The following is an 18391-nucleotide window of genomic DNA, read 5'->3' as shown; positions in this document are numbered from 1 at the left end:
TCCTCAGCACCATCAGGAGTGATGAAGAAACCGATAAACTAGATTAGTCCAGGATTCTGTACCTGAGAGGTTTGCGTTCAATGCAGACTTTATCAAAAACATCTTTCAAGAAAGAGGGTGGGTTCTCAGCTACCACATGGTGTACTCGTAAGCGGGACTTCAGATACTCCACAAAGCGCTTCATAAATCCAACAAAATGCTCAGCCGTGCGAATATTACCAGGAACAGACTCTGGATTCACAACAAAAGAACATGTGATTAATGCTCAGCTCCATTCTCCTGAATCCAGGTGAGGAGGCAGGGTGCATCAAGGATGAACAACAGAGGCAACAGGACCATGAAACAAATCAACCGTTATGTGATGTGGGTAGACAGAATGGAAAGGGAATTCAAGTCTGAAACAGCCAACATTGAGGAAGCTGCGGTTCAAAGTCAATGGGTAAAATATAGTTACATTCGCGAGGTGCCCAGGACATACCTTTTGGAGAAGAGGGAGGAAATTGGAGATAAATTGGCAAAAATAAACTGAATTTCCATCAGGGTGCAGTACTCTGCAGCTTACCATAATCAAAAGAACAGTTTGAGTGAAAGTGCGTATGAGTTCATGAACATTTTGCAATTGCTTTCATTTACTGTACCTTGTAGAATTTCATCTGGCAATACAGGATTGGCTAAATAGACATCTGTTTCTCTGGCAATGTGAGCTTCTTTCAGCCCCTCCACTAACTGTCTGTATTCTTCTTTCAGTTTGGCAGCATCTGTTTCCTTTATACTGGAGAGAAAAACTGTTGTTTGGCGAGAGGATTAACAACCATTGAGTGAACGTCTAATATGTGAGAAAACACATCTCCATTTTGATTATTTTTAAACTCATGCTGAGAAATCCACTTGAGTAAATTTCCTAATCTGAACAGAAACTTTCCCTGAGGGTCCTAGTAATTGGCAGGATGGTCTGATGTCTGAGCAACAAGAACCAACAGTATTTACACAACAGCAACCACTCTATCAGCGAGCCTGTAGAATTGCTGAAGTTTATAGATCGATAATAGGCCTTTCAGTCCAAATGATTCATGTTAATGGTGATGAACCACCTGAGCCTTCTCACACTTTCCTTATTTAAGGTTTTTCGATGAAGTGACACAGCTGATTGATGAGGGGAAGGGCTGTAGATGTCATACATGGACTTCAGTAAAGCGTTTGAGAAGGTTCCACATGGTAGGCTGATGGAGAAAGTGAAGTTGCATGGGGTCCAGAGTGTACTAGCTAGATGGCTAGAGAACTGGTTGGGCAGCAGAAGACAGAGAGTAATAGTAGAAGGGAGTTTCTCAAAATGGAGACCTGTGACCAGTGGTGTTCCACAGGGATCCAGGTTGGGACTACTTGTTTGCGATATACAAATGATCTGGAGGAAGGTATAGGTGGTCTGATTAGCAAGTTTGCAGATGAAACTAAGATTGGTGGAGTAGCAAATAGTGAAGGGGACTGTCAGAGAATGTAGCAGAATATTGATAGATTGGAGAGTTGTTCGGAGAAATGGCAGATGGAGTTCAATCCGGACAAACGCGAGGTAATGCATTTTGGAAGATCCGATTCAACAGCAAACTATACAGTAAATGGAAAAGTCCTGGGCAAAATTCTTGACAGAGATCTGGGTGCTCAGGTCCAATGTACCCTGAAGGTGGCAACACAGGTCAACAGAGTGATCAAGAAGGCATACAGTATGCTTTCCCTTATCAGATGGGATATTGAGTACAAGAGTTGGCAGGTCATGTTACAGTTGGAAAGGACCTTGGTTTGGGGGCCTGGAACGCGTTGCCGGCGGAGGTGGTGGAGGCGGGCACAATAGTGTCATTTAAGATGTATCGAAACAGATCCATGAATGGGCAGGGAGCAGAGGGATACAGATCCTTTGAAAATAGGCAGGTTTAGATAGAGGATATTGATCGGCGCAGCCGAAGGGCCTGTTCCCGTGTTGTTAATTTTCTTTGTTACTGTGTGCAGAGGTAGTAAGCTTATCTCTGAACCAAGAAGCCCAGGTTCAAGCCCCGCCAGCTCCACAAGTATGTCATAACATATCCAAATAGACTGATTATAAATATCGACTTAACCTCACTTTCTGTTGCTTTCTTTCTCACATCTATCCATTTTACCCATAAATGTATCTATGCTATTCACACCAATCATTCAATGTAGAAACAAGTTGCACATTCTCACTGTTCTCTGGGGACAAATAAAAATCTCTTGGCATCTGCCTAAATGCAAACTCTGCAATCTGGCCCTGTCATGATGAGTCTCTTGCTACTGCTCAGAGTTTACTCCATCTTGTCAATATATTGCTGTTCTTAATCATGAGCAGCCAAGTGGAAAAACAACATTTTTCCAGTCCATCTTGTTCCTAGGTCTGGCAACAATTGTGGAAAGGGAAAGAGATAATATTTTAGGTTGATGGTCTTTCAGAAGACAAAAAGCCATTGACCTTAAATATTAAGCATTTTTCTCTCTCTAGAAACCCAAGTACCTTCAGAATTTCCTGATATTGTTTCTGATTTCTAGCATCCACATTATTTGGTTTTATTGTTTATATATCTGGTTTAATCTATTCTAGGCCAAGTCATTGTGAAAGAATGAGCCATGAAGAAAATTGATCAAAATACCGACTGAATGACTTACTGTTGGATGGTCTTTTGTATTGTTTCAATGTTGTTCTGACATTGGTCTAACATGCGCCGAGTAATGTTCACACTCATTGAGTCAATGCATACATTGTCTGCAAAATGACATGTTAAAAATATTTTTGTTTTCAAATATATGGACATGTTTTTAAAAAGAACAGGACAATCAGAACGTTGTAAAATTGAGCAATCAATGGTCTAGATCTACAATTCTGGGATGGAATCCAGATTTGGTCAGAAAGAAGACCTCCCACGATTTGCTGCTGCAAGAGCATTTTATCTTTATAAAATAAACGAGGGATACACTCATTCCAAGTCCAGAGCACAAAATTTTATCCCATTTACTCAAGACACCCATGATCGATATGATTAATAAGGACAAGTTCTGAACTTAGTGAAATGGGGTCATGATTTGCTAAGGTATTCTGCACCTGACCTAGAAACAGGTCACACAGAAACTGTTGTCAACTGAAATGAAAAGGATCACAATAAATAAACATAATTACAATTATATATCTTACTATAATATATTGAGAACTGCAGTATAACAACATACCGATATTGTGAGCCTCATCAAATACCACCACTGATTTCCGAGACAGCTCCTTGGAGACCAGGTCTGCAATCTTGGGGTCCAGCAGGTAGTGGTAACTATACACTATGATGTTTGCGTGTAGAATCTGACAGAAGTATCACAAAGCTGATGCATTTGTGGATTAAAAGCAGTTAAATAACATATGATTCTAAAACATTTGTCCACCCATTCTGAAGACAACATCTGGTTTGGACACCATTCAACAGAGAACCGCTCAATCCCTGTAACTTTGATGGAGACATCACTTGTTAGTTAGTCCTAGTGACCTACTCTACCATAGCACTGTCCTGTTCAAGCCTAATTCTGTTCTGATCCAAACTTCCCAAACCCAGTCACATTGTCACTTGCACACATAAAGACAAGTGTACGTATATTCACTGTCTTGCAGATAATCACTCATCCACATGCCCATACAGATCCCCTGGCTGGGGGTCATTACAGAACAATCAGGACAGTATTGGCAGATATTTTCCCTATGCCCTTAGCCAAGCCTGCAGATGACCGCATCACTCAATCATCACCTCAGCAAACTCAGGAAAGATTGGAGCTGAAGCACAATATTCCAGGTAGTCTGGCTTAGATCCTTCCCTTGGAATAGGAATATGTGCATTGTGAAGGAGATCAGGATCAGTTCTGATAAAGGGTGACTGGACTCAAAATGTTAACTCTGGTTTTCTCTCAATAGGTACTGCCAGACCTGCTGAGTTTCTCCAACACTCTCTAAGCTATAATACTTTCTAGAGGAAAAATTCATCAATGCACCCTGAAGCTTATTCAGTAAACAGTACAAGGTCAAAGGTGCAGTACAGGGCCAATGCCTTACCTTGAAGAGAACTGGATACCAAAACTTTGTCATTTGCCAAAGGGAAAGGTGGAATGCACTTACAGAATATCTGGCCAGGAAATAGGGACACCATCCTTTCTGCTTCCCATAAGCTTTCAAGTCATCCAGGTTATAAATTCCAGAAGTCAGTGGCACTTGTTTCCCATGGAGATCAAACTCCTGTCAGAGAAAATACACAAACACATACTGCAGAATCAATCACTCAGTGAGAAAGCTAACATAGTGACTGGTGTTAACAAGCTGGAGGTATCCATTAAATAAAAGAAGATCACAAATACTGGCAAACTTGAATTTTTAAAAAGTAGACTGCAGGTTGTAGAGAGGAGATAAGATTTACGAAGGGTAGGATGGAGAGAGACAGAGGAAGGCCAGAGATGGGGACAAATTGGAAGGAATACGAAGGGCTTTGGAGGCAGCAACGTCTAACCTATGACTTCAACAGATGCATAAGAACATTACCAAATGAAAGCTTCCTTCCAAACTACACACCATCCGGACTAGTTCTCCTACAATGTTACTGGAATCCCAGAATTCCTACGCAAACAGTCATCACTTTCTCAATAATTTTTAGTCTCGGCCCATGCTGTCTATATTTCATGAACAAAATAAGACAAAGGGAGAAAAAGGAGATGAAGGGAGGGGAGCTGAGGGTGTGAGGAGAGGGAGAGAGAGAGGAGAATTTGAGTGCGAGGAGAGGGAGGGAAGCTTTCTTCAGTTTTGATATGAGGGGGGTTCCAATCTCAGCTGGTGGCAAACCTAGAAAAGTCAGATCCGACAATGAAACCTGGCTTGACAGATCATACGTTATAATTTTGCAACTTGGTTACCTAATAGTTAATCACTGAATATAATTCACATGAGGCTGCCAATTTACTTTTAACAAAAGAACAGAAGTTTATTATGCTCGAGGGAAAAAAAGTAGAGGACAATTTGGTAAAATGCTATTATAAATGACAAAAAGGAAGATTCAACATTTTTCTCTGCAATATACTTGACAGATACTAAATCCAGTGAAGTGTCAATTCTAACTTTATTTTTAACAATGTCTTACTCAGCTATTGAGATCACAAGCATTTCCCTTTAGTAACTTTCTGCACATTCATCAAAAGTGACTCTCCCTATCTCTCCCTGACACTCAGGCACAAGCTAACTCATTGACATTTCTCACGGAACTCTAAAAAAAGAAACTTCAGGGCTTTTTCCTGCTACTTTGACTCCTTTAGGGCTGCTAAACAGCAGATGTACTTTCCTTCTAGACTGAACTTGCTTTTGGCTTATTTTTCACTGGGTTGAAAAATGTAACTTAGTAAATCATTACCAGTGATTGTCTAGGTGACTTGCCCAATTGTTTGGCTTAAGTCACATGATTTCTTCGAAATGCTGTTTTGATCCAATGTTTCTGACCCTTCAAAAAAACAAGTTACCTTTGCAGACCTAAAACCCATTTACCTCTACATTTGAACTCAAGTTGAAAATAACAATATGTTATAAACTTTCACCATATAAGAAACAATAATTTTCAAGTGAATGTGGGGAACCAAGAGAGGATGCAGCAAGGATGTAGAGATTGGATGTGGAATAAACATTCACAACAGCAAAGGCAGTCTGGTCTGTCCAAAAATGCTCACACTAAGCAAACCAAGCTTGCAATGGTGTAAAGACATCAAGTGTAAAGAACCTGACTGTTCAGTTACTAGGCAGGGATTTTAATTTAGACTTTACAGATCTTAGCTGCTATAATGTACCTCATAGAACTGGCAGATGGGCACAGTGGGATTGCTGGAGTGCTGCATTCTGATGTGTGATGCAGTCAGGCTACGACACTTTCCATCAACTTCCTTTCCAAACCTCTGAGAACTAACCTGTAAATAGCAAGATAAAAATCAACCTACAGAACAGCTTCATTATTTATTTTAAAAAGTAGAGAAAAGTTGCAATCCTACAACAGGTTTTCTTGGAACATTTCACCCAACTAGTGCCATTGCTCCACAGCTTGAAAATTGGATGTAGGTTTGCTCGCTGAGCTGGAAGGTTCATTTTCAGACGTTTCATCATCATACTAGGTAACATCTTCAGCAAGCCTCCAGACAAAGCATTGCTGATGTTTCCTGTTTTATATTTATATGTTTGGGTTTCTTTGGGTTGGTGACGTCATTTCCTATGGCAATGTCATTTCCCGTTCTTTTTCTCAGGGGGTAAATGGGGTCCAAGTCAATGTGTTTGATGGTAGAGTTCCAGTTGGAATGCTGTACTCCTAGAAATTCTTGTGAGTGTCCCTATTTTTGGCTTGTCCTAGGATGGATGTGTTGTCCCAGTCGAAATGATGTCCTACCTTATCAATTTGAAAGCTACGATTGATAATAAGTCCATCTCTGGCGACAGAGAATTTAGCTGTGGTCTTCGCATTCAATGGCATTACCATTACTGAATCCCTCAGTATCAACATCTTGGGTATACCATTAATTGAACTAGACCAGCCATATAAAAGCAATATAAATATCAAACTGCAGAAGAACTGCATCATTTATTTTAAAAAGTAGAGAAAAGTTGTGGTTCTACAGCAAATTTTCTCAGAACACATTTGTGAGTGGCATGGTGGCTCAGTCATTAGCACTGCTGCCTCACAGCGCCAGGGACCCAGGTTTATTCTAGCCTCAGGCGACTGTCTGTGTGGAGTTTGCACATTCTCCCTGTGTCTACTCCAGTTTCCTCCCACAGTCCAAAAATGTGCAGGTTAGGTGAATTGGCCATGATAAATTGCCCACAATGTTCAGGGATGTGTAGGTTAGGTGCATTAGTCAGGGGAAATGTAGAGTGATAGGGAAGGGGAATGGGTCTGGGTGGAATACTCTTCAGGGGGTCGGTGTGGACGTGCTGGGCTGAATGGCCTGTTTCCACACTGTAGGGATTGAATGATTTCTAAGATTCTATGAAAAGCAGATCACCGACTAGAAATCTTGCAGTGAATAACTCACTTCCTGTCTCCCCAAATGCTGGTCCAACATTTATAAGGTGCAAGTCTGGAATATGATGGAATACTCCCCACTTGCCTGGCTGACACAGTTCCAACTACACTCAAGAAGCTTGACACCATTCAGGACAAAGCAGTCCAACTGAACTGTGACCCATCCATCACCTTTAACAATCACTCCCTATATGACCAGCATACTGTACCAAAAGTCCATAATATCTGTAAGGTGCACTCTGTTAACTCACCAAGGCTCTTTTGACAGCACCCATTGACAGTTTGGCAGTCCCTCAGCACTGACCTGACAACAGAGCAACACTCGCGAGCACTGACTCTACAACAGTTTGATGGTCAGTCTTAATTCTACACCGAAATCCCAAAATTGAGATTGAAGCCACGGTTTTTTGACTTTTAACAAGAATTGTGAATTACAACTTTAGAGTTAAATTTTTATTCACTGAAATTTGTACTGGCAGAACAGCTTATTCCCTCCTCAGACCTCAGTCTACATGACCAGCAAGACAGATATTGGATGAGTTGGAGCAATGGAAAGCTCACCACCCTATCACCTTGTGGAGACTGACCTGTCAGTTCAGAGCACAAAGATGAAGGAGATCCAAAGTGCATGTAAGCATCTGCTTCTTCAACAATCACACAGAGCACTGTTCAGCAAAACTAACCTCTGGGTGGATGCAGAGATTCTTCCTGGAGCTCAGAGCCAGAGCCAAGAATTCAATATTGTTGCCAGACAGTTTCTCGTAATAATCGATCAGCTTCCGCAACTCCTCAATGACCTGAGAAGATGGGGGTGGGAGGTTTAAGAGAGAACAGGGAGAGAGAGAGAGAGAGAGAGAGAGAGAGGGAGGAAGAGAGAGAAGAGTGGGAGAGGGCAGAGACAGAGGGAAAGTGAGCAAAAGAGAGACAGAGGAGAGGATGGAGGAATACACAGAGTGAGAGTTTTTTTGAATAAACAGGTTTGCAATGTTCAGAATTATCATCCTTTTTAAATGAACACAGCAAACTGCAGTGCTCAAAATTAAGGTTTTTACATGTTAGCAACACAGACTGTCCACAGATCTTTTGATGCACATCCTGGCAAGGGTCAACATAATGTTTCTTCCCTTCCCCACCACCCAAGATCAAGAGGGTTATTTTTTGAACTTTTTGCAGTCACATCCTCACTCTCGCCAACTCCTTCATTCAGTGATGAGGTCACACAGTAACATTATTGTGTATTTGTGTTGAGGTGAAAATGTGTTCCTGGAAAAGTGCAGCAGGTCAGGCAGCATCCAAGAAGCAGGAGAATCGACGTTTCGGGCATGAGCCCTTCAGCCCTGAAGAAGGGCTCATGCCCGAAACGTCGATTCTCCTGCTCTTGGATGCTGCCTGACCTGCTGCGCTTTTCCAGCAACACATTTTCAGTTCTGATCTCCAGCATCTGCAGTCCTCACTTTCTCCTATTTGTGTTGAGGCGCAGGATTTTAATTCACTGAAGAATTGGAACAATCAATATTCTCAATAAATATCAATCCTCGATTCAACTTAAATGAAAACACCACCATATTTAAATTGACACAAGACAATAACCATCAGCAATAGAAGGTAATTTTTTTTTCAATAACTGGCACACAGTTCATAAGCAGCACATTTATTTGCACTGAACTTATTACTGTGTGTTGAAGCTATTTTGGCTCCCAGTCAGCAAGGCATTCCTTAGCTGAGAGTCTCCCTCCCCCCGCAACTCTCCCACTCACTTTGTCCCTCGCCCTTCTCTAGTTGTAGCTTATCGCCTCACCCAGTAAACTGTCTGCCACCCCTATCGCTAAGTACGGCAGATCCTCCTACCCCACCGAACTGTCAGACTCACTCATGTAGCTCCTGTTACCCTCCCCCAGATCACCAGGCAGACTCACTGCCCCGTTCTGATAAATCAGCCACCTTGCCTGGCTGACTTGCTAACCACACACCCTTGTTCCCACCCCACCCTATCCCCTAAACACATGCCACTAACACACACCCTGCCGATGTCCTGGCACCCTCCCCTCCCTATCTGCCTCACTTGGCAGCCTCCTATCCTGGCCTAGCTGCAACAAATCCCACCTCCCCTCCCCTCCTCCACCCCCCCCCCCCCCCCCCCACCCCCACCAAACACACAACTGTTGCTGATGGATTGATTTGTTAACCTATCGACAGCAAACATGAGGAGAAACAGCTTGTGATTGGAAGATCAATTTCTGTCCAACATTTTCAGTTCTACTTAGCAGAGTGGTGACATTTCTCATCAGTTCCCTCCCCTACTCCACCCTCAACTGTGATTCACTTTCTCTTTGTGATGTGGCCACTTTTGGGACATTCTCTACCCCTTCCTAGTTACTATATATTTTGAACAAAAATCTTGGGTGTCCAAGATCATCAAAACTTAAATGCTGGAAATAGAAACAACTTCATAAATACAATGAAAATAACACAGCGTAAACTGTTGGAGGAACTAAACTTGGTCTCAGTGCCCCTAGGATAGAGAGGCGCGAGTGATAAGGATGAGGCAGATCCATCAATGAAAGATAATTTTAATCCTGGCTTGCAGTGTATACAGCGATTGTTAAAACAAAAATAGGGATTTCACAAATTGCACCTACCTTCTCAATCTCAGGAACTGTTCGAGAGCAGTAGATGAGTTTAGTCACTTCTGTTGGATATGCCTAGATGGGAAGGGAAAGGCAAAAAGGTGAGAATATTTAGAGGTGCAGAGACAGGGCCTCTCTCACATACAGAAACATAATGGATACAGAAAGAGATGTATTAGTGAATTGAACTGACCCCATCCACAGGGTGAGACAGAGCATAGATACATCAATTTCTAACAATGCCTAGATACCTGCCTGTACTGAGGGACCTTCAGCCAGAGCAAATTGTCCAGTCAGTTGAGCTGAGAAGAACAATAGGTGATATCTGCAGTTGAACTTCAGTAGCGTGAAAGGATTAATATTGTAAGGAAAAGCCAGGGAACCACAGACTGGCGAGCCTGATGTCAGTGGTGGGTAAGTTGAGGGAGGGAATTCTGAGGGACAGGATGGACATGCATTTGGAAAGACAAGGACCGATTAGGGACAAGCAACATAGTTTTGTGCGTGGGAAATCGTGTCTCACTAACTTGATCGAGTTTTTGAAGAAGTGACAAAGACGGTTGATGATGGCAGAGTGGTAGATGTTGTTTATTTGGACTTCAGCAAAATCTTTGACAAGGTTTTGCATTATAGACTGGTTGTCAAGGTTAGATCACATGGAATCCAAAAGGAGCTATTAGATTGGATACAAAATTGGCTTGAAGGTTGGAGACAGAGGGGAGTGGTAGAGAATTGTTTTTTGGACTGGAGGCCTGTGACCCATCATGGGTCGCAACAGGCCAAGGAATCGCAGGTGGAGTTTAATTTAGTTAAATGTGAGGGAGTGTTGCTGAACAAAGAGACCTAGGGGTGCAGGTGCATAGTTTCTTGAACGTGGAGTCACAAGTAGACAGGGTAGAGAAGGCATTTAGCACATTTGCTCAGTCCATTGAGGAGGAGTCAGGGTGTCATGTTGCAGCTGTACAAGACATTAATGAGGCCACTTTTAGAATACTGCACTCAATTTTAGTCTCCCTGCTATAGGAAAGACGTTGTTAAACCTGAAAGGATTCAGAAAAGATTTACAAGGATGTTGCTGGGATTGGAGAGTTTGAGCTAAAGGGAGAGGTTGAATAGCCTGGAACTGTTTTTCCAGGAGCATCAGAGGTCAAGGCGTTATTGAGGTTTATAAAACATGAGGGGCATAGATAGGGTGAACAGTCACGGCCTTTTTTCCCAGGGTAGGGAGTCCAAAACTAGAGGGCATAGGTTAAAGGTGAGAGGGGTAATGTGTAAAAGAGACCTGATGGGCAACCTGCAGAGGGTGCTGTTATATGGAACGAGCTGCCAGAGGTGATGGTGGAGGCTGGTACAATTACAAATTTAAAAGGCATCTGGATGGGGACATGAATAGGAAGGATATAAAGGGATATAGACCAAATGCTGGCAAATGGGACCAGATTAATTTAAGATATTCTGGTCGGTGCAGTCAGGTTGGATCTGTTTCTATTTTGTACATCTCTGTGACTCATTCATTCCAGCTTTACATGAATTTAGTAGAAATACATGTTGAAATGAAGCTTAACCTTTCCCCTCCCTGACTCATCCCCCACCCCTTTCCAACCCTAACCCAACGCACCCCGGAGAAGTAAGCATCATTCTCACCATCTGATAGGCCACAAGCAGTGAAAGCAGTGACACAGTCTTCCCTGTGCCTGATGGCATTTCCAAAACCCCATGTCCCTAAGATACAGGAAGTGACACCAAGTTTGAAACAACAAGACATGATCAGCAAATATAAGCAGCCAAACAGGCTTTCAAACATAAAAAACAAATCCCGACTCTAAAAGATTCATCCTTGTGTTCAATTCCTTCCATCATTCTGTACAGCCTTGTGCTTTTGAACATACCATAGGAAATGCCTTTTTAGTAAAGAATGTGTTAACAATCCCCCCACACCACAGCATATTATATCTATGGAGGGAAAGTCGAATTTGACAAACCTACTGGACTTATTTAAGAGGTTACTACTAGAATAGATGAGGGAGAACCATTAGATATGGTATACTGATTTCCAGAAAGCTTTTAATAAAGTTCAACATAACAGGTTATTGCATAAACAATAAAAACAAACAGATTCACAAACAGGTTCTTCCCCACTGTTATCGGAGTTTTGAACGGACCCCTTTAATGTTAATTTCTCTCGCTGCCTTTTTGCCACGTGCAACATGGTGTCCTGGATCTTGTTCTGTTACCCTGATGTACTTGTATAATGCAATGTGGCTGTAAAGCACACAGGACAACACTTTTCACCGTATCTTGTTACATAGGACATTAATAATTAAATCAAAATTAAGGCACGTGGGATTGGTGATAATTATCTGGGCGTGGATTGAATTTGGTTCACAGAGAGTAGGAATAAGACAGCGACTAGTGGGGTACCGCAGGGATCAATGCTCTGGCTCGTTATTCCCAATATCTATCTGGATACAGAAATCAAATGTAATATTTCACAGTTTGCCGACATCATCAAACTAGGTGAGACTGAGAGTGGTGAGGAGCATGCAAAGAGGCTTTAAGACAATTGATAAAAGTGTGAATGGCAGATGGGGCGGCACGGTGGCTCAGTGGTTAGTACTGCTGCCTCACAGCACCAGGGACTCGGGTTCGATTCCAGCCTCAGGTTCGATTCCAACATTGGGCAACTGTCTGTGTGGAGTCTGCACATTCTCCCCGTGTCTGTGTGGGTTTTCTCCAGATGCGCCGGTTTCCTTCCACAGTGCAAAGATGTGCAGGTCAGGTGAATTGGCCCTGGGAAATTGCCCATAGTGTTATGTGCATTAGTCAGAGGGAAATAGGTCTGGGTGGGTTACTCTTCAGAGGGTAGGTTGGACTTGTTGGACTGAAGGGCCTGTTTCCACACTGTAGGGAATCTAATCATGTGATTAAATGTGATGATGCTCATTGAGGAAAAACAGAATGGCAGAGTATTATTTAAATGGAATAGGCTGGGAAAGACTGATGTTCAAAAGGACCTGGGTATTCTTGTAAACTGGGTAAAAACAATGACTGCAGATGCTGAAAACCAAATACTGGATTAGTGGTGCTGGAAGAGCACAGCAGTTCAGCTGCTCGTTGGATGCTGCCTGAACTGCTGTGCTCTTCCAGCACCACTAATCCAGTATTCTTGTAAACTGGTCATTGAAAGCTGGCATGCAGCTGTTGCAGGAATTTAGGAAGGCAGGCAGTATGCTGGCGGTTACTCCACAATACTTTGATGACAGGAGCAGAGAAATCTGACTGCAGATGTACAAGGCCTTGGTGAGACCATACCTGGGGAAGTGTGTGCAGTTCTGGTCTCGTTACTTAACAAAATATATAACTGCCACAGGAGAGCAATGAACGCTCACCAGACTGATTCCTTGAGGATGGTTAGTTTTGCATACAAGGAGAAGTTGGGTCGACTGGGCCTGTATTCACTTGGGCTGAGGACAATGAAAGGGGGTTTCATTGAATTGTACCAAATTCTGAGAGGGCTGGACAGACAGGGCACAGGGATGATGTTTTTCACTGGCTAGAGGGGTGGGGTTCCAGAACAAGGACTCACGGTCTCAGAATACAAGGTAGGCTGCTTTGAAAGGAGTACAAGAAGTGACGGTCTCCACTCAAATAATAGTGAACCTGGGAGATTTTCTACCACCAAAGCTTATGGAGGCTAGGCCATTGAATACTTTCAGAAACAAAGAAATAGATTTGAGGAAGTTAGAGGTGACAAGGGATATGGGGATTATTACCTTCAAGATAGATGACACATAATCAAGATTACTGAATGGCATGGTGTTAATGGCCAAACAGCATACTCGTGCTCCTATTTTCTATATTTCTACATTCTGCTTTTAGTTTTACGAAAGGTATGCAGTTCATGTCCAGTCTAAGGATAATATTCCAGTGAGTGTTGCTGAGTTTAGAGGGTTGAATTATGAGGTCAGACCTTACTTGAATTCTCTTGGGTTTAGCAGGTTGAGGAGTTGTCTGATTGTGGCTTTAAAAGTGATTAGAGGATTCTGCAGGTTAGTTGGAAATAGGAGGCAGCAACCTTCACACAAAGACTGCTGGATATTTGGCAGCCTCTCCCACAAAAGCTGATAATGATCAAATAATATGTTGAGAGTTGAGATTGATAGTTAAGGATGGGTATCAAAAGAAAAAAAATAGCCTGGTTGATAGAGTAAAGGTACAGAAGAAGCATGATTCAAATGAATGGTAAAATCTTTTGATCAGATAGTAAGTGGCTTCCCAATTGTTATAGGTCCCAAAATGACCTATAGCAGGTTCAAAATGATAAGAGCATTGATCCAGCCAGCTAATATTTTCCCTCAACTATTTTTGCCAAAACAATAGCGACTGTGTTATGAAGGTATAAGGAGTACTGTACCTTTAAGAGAGTTGAAAGATAGCAAGGACTTACAGAGGCATACAGAGTACTGGAAAATTTACAACGTAACATTTGGTCCAGCAACTAGCAGTACTTGGTTTGCTGAGACAAAAACAAATTCAAATTAGGCCAATCAGTTTAAATTATGCCCCAAGATACTAAACTCCAATCAAGTTTGAATGTAGTTTTTTGACAATATTAACACCAATGAAACAATCTAATAATTTGGCTTATAAATATTAAACAAATTGAATAGTTGGAGAAGAATTGCCAAGCCACCAACATCTGCAGACTGCCCAGAGAATAGCTCTCTTAAAAGGTACCTTTACCTATCAATGATCCGTGAAACAGATATCCCCAAGAAGAAGAAAATAAGACAGAGGAAGATACAAAGAGAAGATTCAACAACTGGCTGGTTTTAAAATTTGAAATTTTTGGTAAATCTTAATCGGGGGGCGGGGGGGGGGGGTGTTTATCGGACCAGTTTTATAAAAGAGAAAGTAAAAGGCAAGTTACAAAAAGGAGTTGTAAATTAATTATTGACTGTTAGACTTCAAGAATAACATTCATAAAGTTTTTCTGCTTTAAATAATGACTTTTGGGATAGTTCTTGGCCTCTCAAATTTTAACAGATTAAGTCACTTCATGCAGGTTTACATTAGCGGGGTGGGGGGAAGAATGGTTTAGTCCATGTCCTAGTAGGGTAACAAAATGTCTTGAAATGAACCTTCCAGCTCAGCAAGCAAACCTACATCCAAAACCTCAACCTGAGCTACAAATCTTCTCAAAACTCGCTAAGTGTCCTAGATTTTGAAATAAAATGTAAGTAAGGCAATTTGTTTAATTTCGGTAACTTGTGGTTGATTAAATTAAATATGAAAGAAATGGTTCTTAAAATTGCTAAAGAGGTTCTGGGATTTGAAGATGATTCTCAAATTTGCCAAGGAAGTTTAGAAGGAAAGAAAAAGGCCATTCTTTTAGAATTAGCAAAGAAGTTAGATTTGGGTTTAACCGAGGACAAAAGTAAAGCTGCAATTGTAAGAGAGTACTCAAACACTTAGGTGTTTCAGAGAAATAGAAAAGTGCAGTAGAGATAGAAAAAACTTAAATTACAATTAAGGAATATAGTTAGAAGATAAACAAAGAGGAAGTGAAGAGAGAGGGGAAAAAGAACAGAGAAGGTTCTTAGCTGAGCAAAGAGAGAAATGAAAGGGAGATAAAAAGAGAGGGGGGAAAAGAAATTGAGAGAAGGTTCTTAGCTGAGCAAAGAGAGAGATGAAAGGGAGAGAGAAGGGGGGGGGGGGGGGGAGAGAAAGAAAGTGAGAGAAATGTTCTTAGCTGAGCAAAATGAGACAGAAGTTGCGACTTAGTTAGCAAAGTCAAGTTAACAGGATGGAGTTTAAAAGAGAAGGTAGCGATATATACAAATATGACAAAACTCTGTCACCTTGTGATGAGAAAGATGTTGAAGCCTTCTTTATTTCATTTGAAAAATTGGCTGAGGATTTATGGGTGATGCTAGCTGAGACTAAACTGGTAGGCAGAGCTAGTGAGGTATTTGCCGCGCTGTCTATGAGGGGTCAAAAGATTATGGAGAGGTTAAACAGGCTGTTTTAAGTGCTTATGGATCGGTACCAGAAGTATATAGACAACAGTTCAGAAGTATAAAGAAAGAACCAAGGCAGACTTATGTTGAGTTCGAAGAATTAAACAGTCATTTTTGCGACTTTTGAGAAGATTTGTAGCTCAGGTTGAGGTCCTTGATGTAGGTTTGATATCAACAAATACATTGACTTGGATCCCATCTACCACCACCTGAGAGAAAGAACAGGAAATGGCATCACCACAGGAACTGACATCACCGACCCAAGGAAAACTAAACACATAAATAAAAAGCCGGCCATACCACCAGTTCTTCATATGGAGGCTCACTGATGATGTTACAGAGTATGGTGACGAAACATCCGCAAACAAACCTTCAAGCTTAGCTAGCAAACCTACATCCAGTCATTTTGATAGGTGGGTGCATGCTTTAAAAATAGATAAGGCCTTTGAGGCTGTACGAGAGATTGTTCTGCTGGAGGAATTTTAAAAACTCACTTCCAGAGATGGTAAGAATTCACATGGAGGAACAGAAAGTGAGAAGAGCAGCAGAATTAGCAGATGATACATGTTGGTGCATAAGACAAGCTTCCGGCCAGAATTTCATCATGTGAGGGAGAGAAGTTGGGAGAAAGAGAGATCCTACTCTATGAAAGAATGAGTAGAGAACACTGGTAAGAATTTACCATATGTTAAAGAAGCCCAAGAGAGTGAAAAGGAGATGAAAGGCCTTAAGTATTTTCAGTGTAATGGAGTGGGTCACAGAAAATTACACTGCTGGTGGTTTCAGAAGGGCACTGGGAAAAGGTGCTTTCACTGCTATAAGGTGGGACACAAAGTTACAGTGCTGATCGTTAAAGAAAGGCACTGTGGGAAAAGAAGCTAAGCCAGTGGCATTAGTGAAAGAAGCCAAGGAGACCCCAAGAAAAGTTGAAGAGTGGCAAGGGCTGGGTATGGAGTTAGTGCCTGATCTCGACAAAGCATTCGTCTCTGTGGGTCAAGTTTACTCAGAAAGAACAGGGTGAGAAGGACAAGACATTATACTTTTGAGAGATACAGGATCTAACCAGTCGCTGATAGTAAGAGATGAATGAATATGCACTCTTTCTGATCTATTACCCGAGAGTGTGGTAATTTGTGGAATAGACAGACCGAAATTTAGCATTCCCCTACGTAAGATCAGGTTGGAGTGCCAACTCAAGTCTGGGAAGTGGTAGTGATTGATAGAGTGTCAGTTCCAGGAAATAAGTTTGTTCTTGGGAATGATTTGGCAGGATCCATGGTGGGAGTGACACCCACCCCCACCTTGTTGTGGAGATGCTCAAGGAAGACCAAGAAGGTGAGGAGTTAAAACAGAAATATCCTGGTATTTTCCCAGACTGTGTAGTAACCAGATCCCACTATCTTAGGTCACAGCACGAAACAAAAAGTAAAGAGAAAGATGAAGTAGTTGAGGTGCAGTTAGCGGACACCCTGTTTGATGTAACGGTGTTCGGAAAAACCTGAACACGTAGCAGGTCAGACAGAAGTATTTAGTACTGAAAGGTGAAGGGACTTGCAACGCAAGACAAGATGATAAAAGATGTCTATGTGGATGTGTACTCCGAAAATCAGGCAGAGAATATTCCAGAGGGTTATTATCTGATAGATAAAATCCTAAGACTGAAATGGAAACCATGGCAGATTAGTGCAGAGGAGAAATGGGCCAAAATGCACCAGGTTGTGTTGCCTATAGCATACAGACAGGAAGTGTTACAGTAGCACATGAACCACCTGCAGGAGGTCACCTAGGGGTACGAAAGACTCAGGCTAAGGTACAAAAACATTTTTATTGGCCTGGAATACACAAGGATGTGGTTAACTTTTGCCGTATGTGTCATACATGCCAAATAGCAGATAAGCCATAGGCAGTAATAAAACCAGCACCTTTGTTTCCAATTCCCACATTTGAAGAACCTTTCATGCAGGTTATGATTGATTGTGTAGGTCCCCTCCCGAGAACTAAAAGTGGGAACCAGTACTTGTTCACCATAATGGATGTGTTTCCCAGATTTCTGGAGGCAATTCTATTCCAGAGTGTTAGATTAGATTAGATTACTTACAGTGTGGAAACAGGCCCTTCAGCCCAACAAGTCCACACCGCCCCGCTGAAGCGCAACCCACCCATACCCCTACATCTACATCTACATCTACCCCTTACCTAACACTACAGGCAATTCAGCATGGCCAATTCACCTGACCTGCACATCTTTGGACTGTGGGAGGAAACCGGAGCACCCGGAGGAAACCCACGCAGACACGGGGAGAATGTGCAAACTCCACACAGAGAGTCGCCTGAGGCGGGAATTGAACCCGGGTCTCTGGCGCTGAGTCAGCAGTGCTAACCACTGTGCCACCGTGCCGCCCTTCTTTCCTGAAGGGCTTATGCCCGAAACGTCGATTCTCCTGTTCCTTTGATGCTGCCTGGCCTGCTGCACTTTTCCAGCAACACATTTTTAAGCTCTGATACTCCAGCATCTGCAGTCCTCACTTTCTCCTAGGATTACCAGAATACTTGGGATAAAGGTATCCTATTTGTATTGTGTGTCATTAGAGATGCCCCAAACAAATCTACTCAGTTTACTCTCTGAGTTAATATTTGGACATGAAGTGAGAGGCCTTTTGAAATTAAT

The 18391-nt window shown here is 42.1% G+C and overlaps 1 protein-coding gene across 6 annotated transcripts in view; it reads right to left on the bottom strand.

Annotated features, from left to right (window-relative positions):
* Positions 1 to 18391, bottom strand: part of ercc2 (excision repair cross-complementation group 2) — a 46997-nt gene that overhangs the window by 24889 nt on the left and 3717 nt on the right. For 5 of the 6 annotated variants that reach the window (XM_072549575.1, XM_072549577.1, XM_072549578.1 and 2 more), the window contains 9 exons: positions 11348 to 11425; positions 9716 to 9778; positions 7760 to 7873; positions 5857 to 5973; positions 4154 to 4270; positions 3229 to 3352; positions 2671 to 2767; positions 639 to 772; positions 63 to 231 (listed from right to left, as the gene is read on the bottom strand). In XM_072549575.1, the coding sequence (XP_072405676.1) occupies positions 63 to 231; positions 639 to 772; positions 2671 to 2767; positions 3229 to 3352; positions 4154 to 4270; positions 5857 to 5973; positions 7760 to 7873; positions 9716 to 9778; positions 11348 to 11425 (1013 nt within the window). The remainder of the gene's footprint in view (positions 1 to 62; positions 232 to 638; positions 773 to 2670; positions 2768 to 3228; positions 3353 to 4153; positions 4271 to 5856; positions 5974 to 7759; positions 7874 to 9715; positions 9779 to 11347; positions 11426 to 18391) is intronic. The other variant, XM_072549580.1, reaches the window with a different exon arrangement.

Source organism: Chiloscyllium punctatum, chromosome 29 (assembly GCF_047496795.1).
Source record: "Chiloscyllium punctatum isolate Juve2018m chromosome 29, sChiPun1.3, whole genome shotgun sequence".
NCBI lineage: Eukaryota > Metazoa > Chordata > Chondrichthyes > Orectolobiformes > Hemiscylliidae > Chiloscyllium > Chiloscyllium punctatum.
The sequence above is the reverse complement of the archived record's forward strand: the minus strand, read 5'-3'. Positions and strand labels throughout refer to the sequence as shown.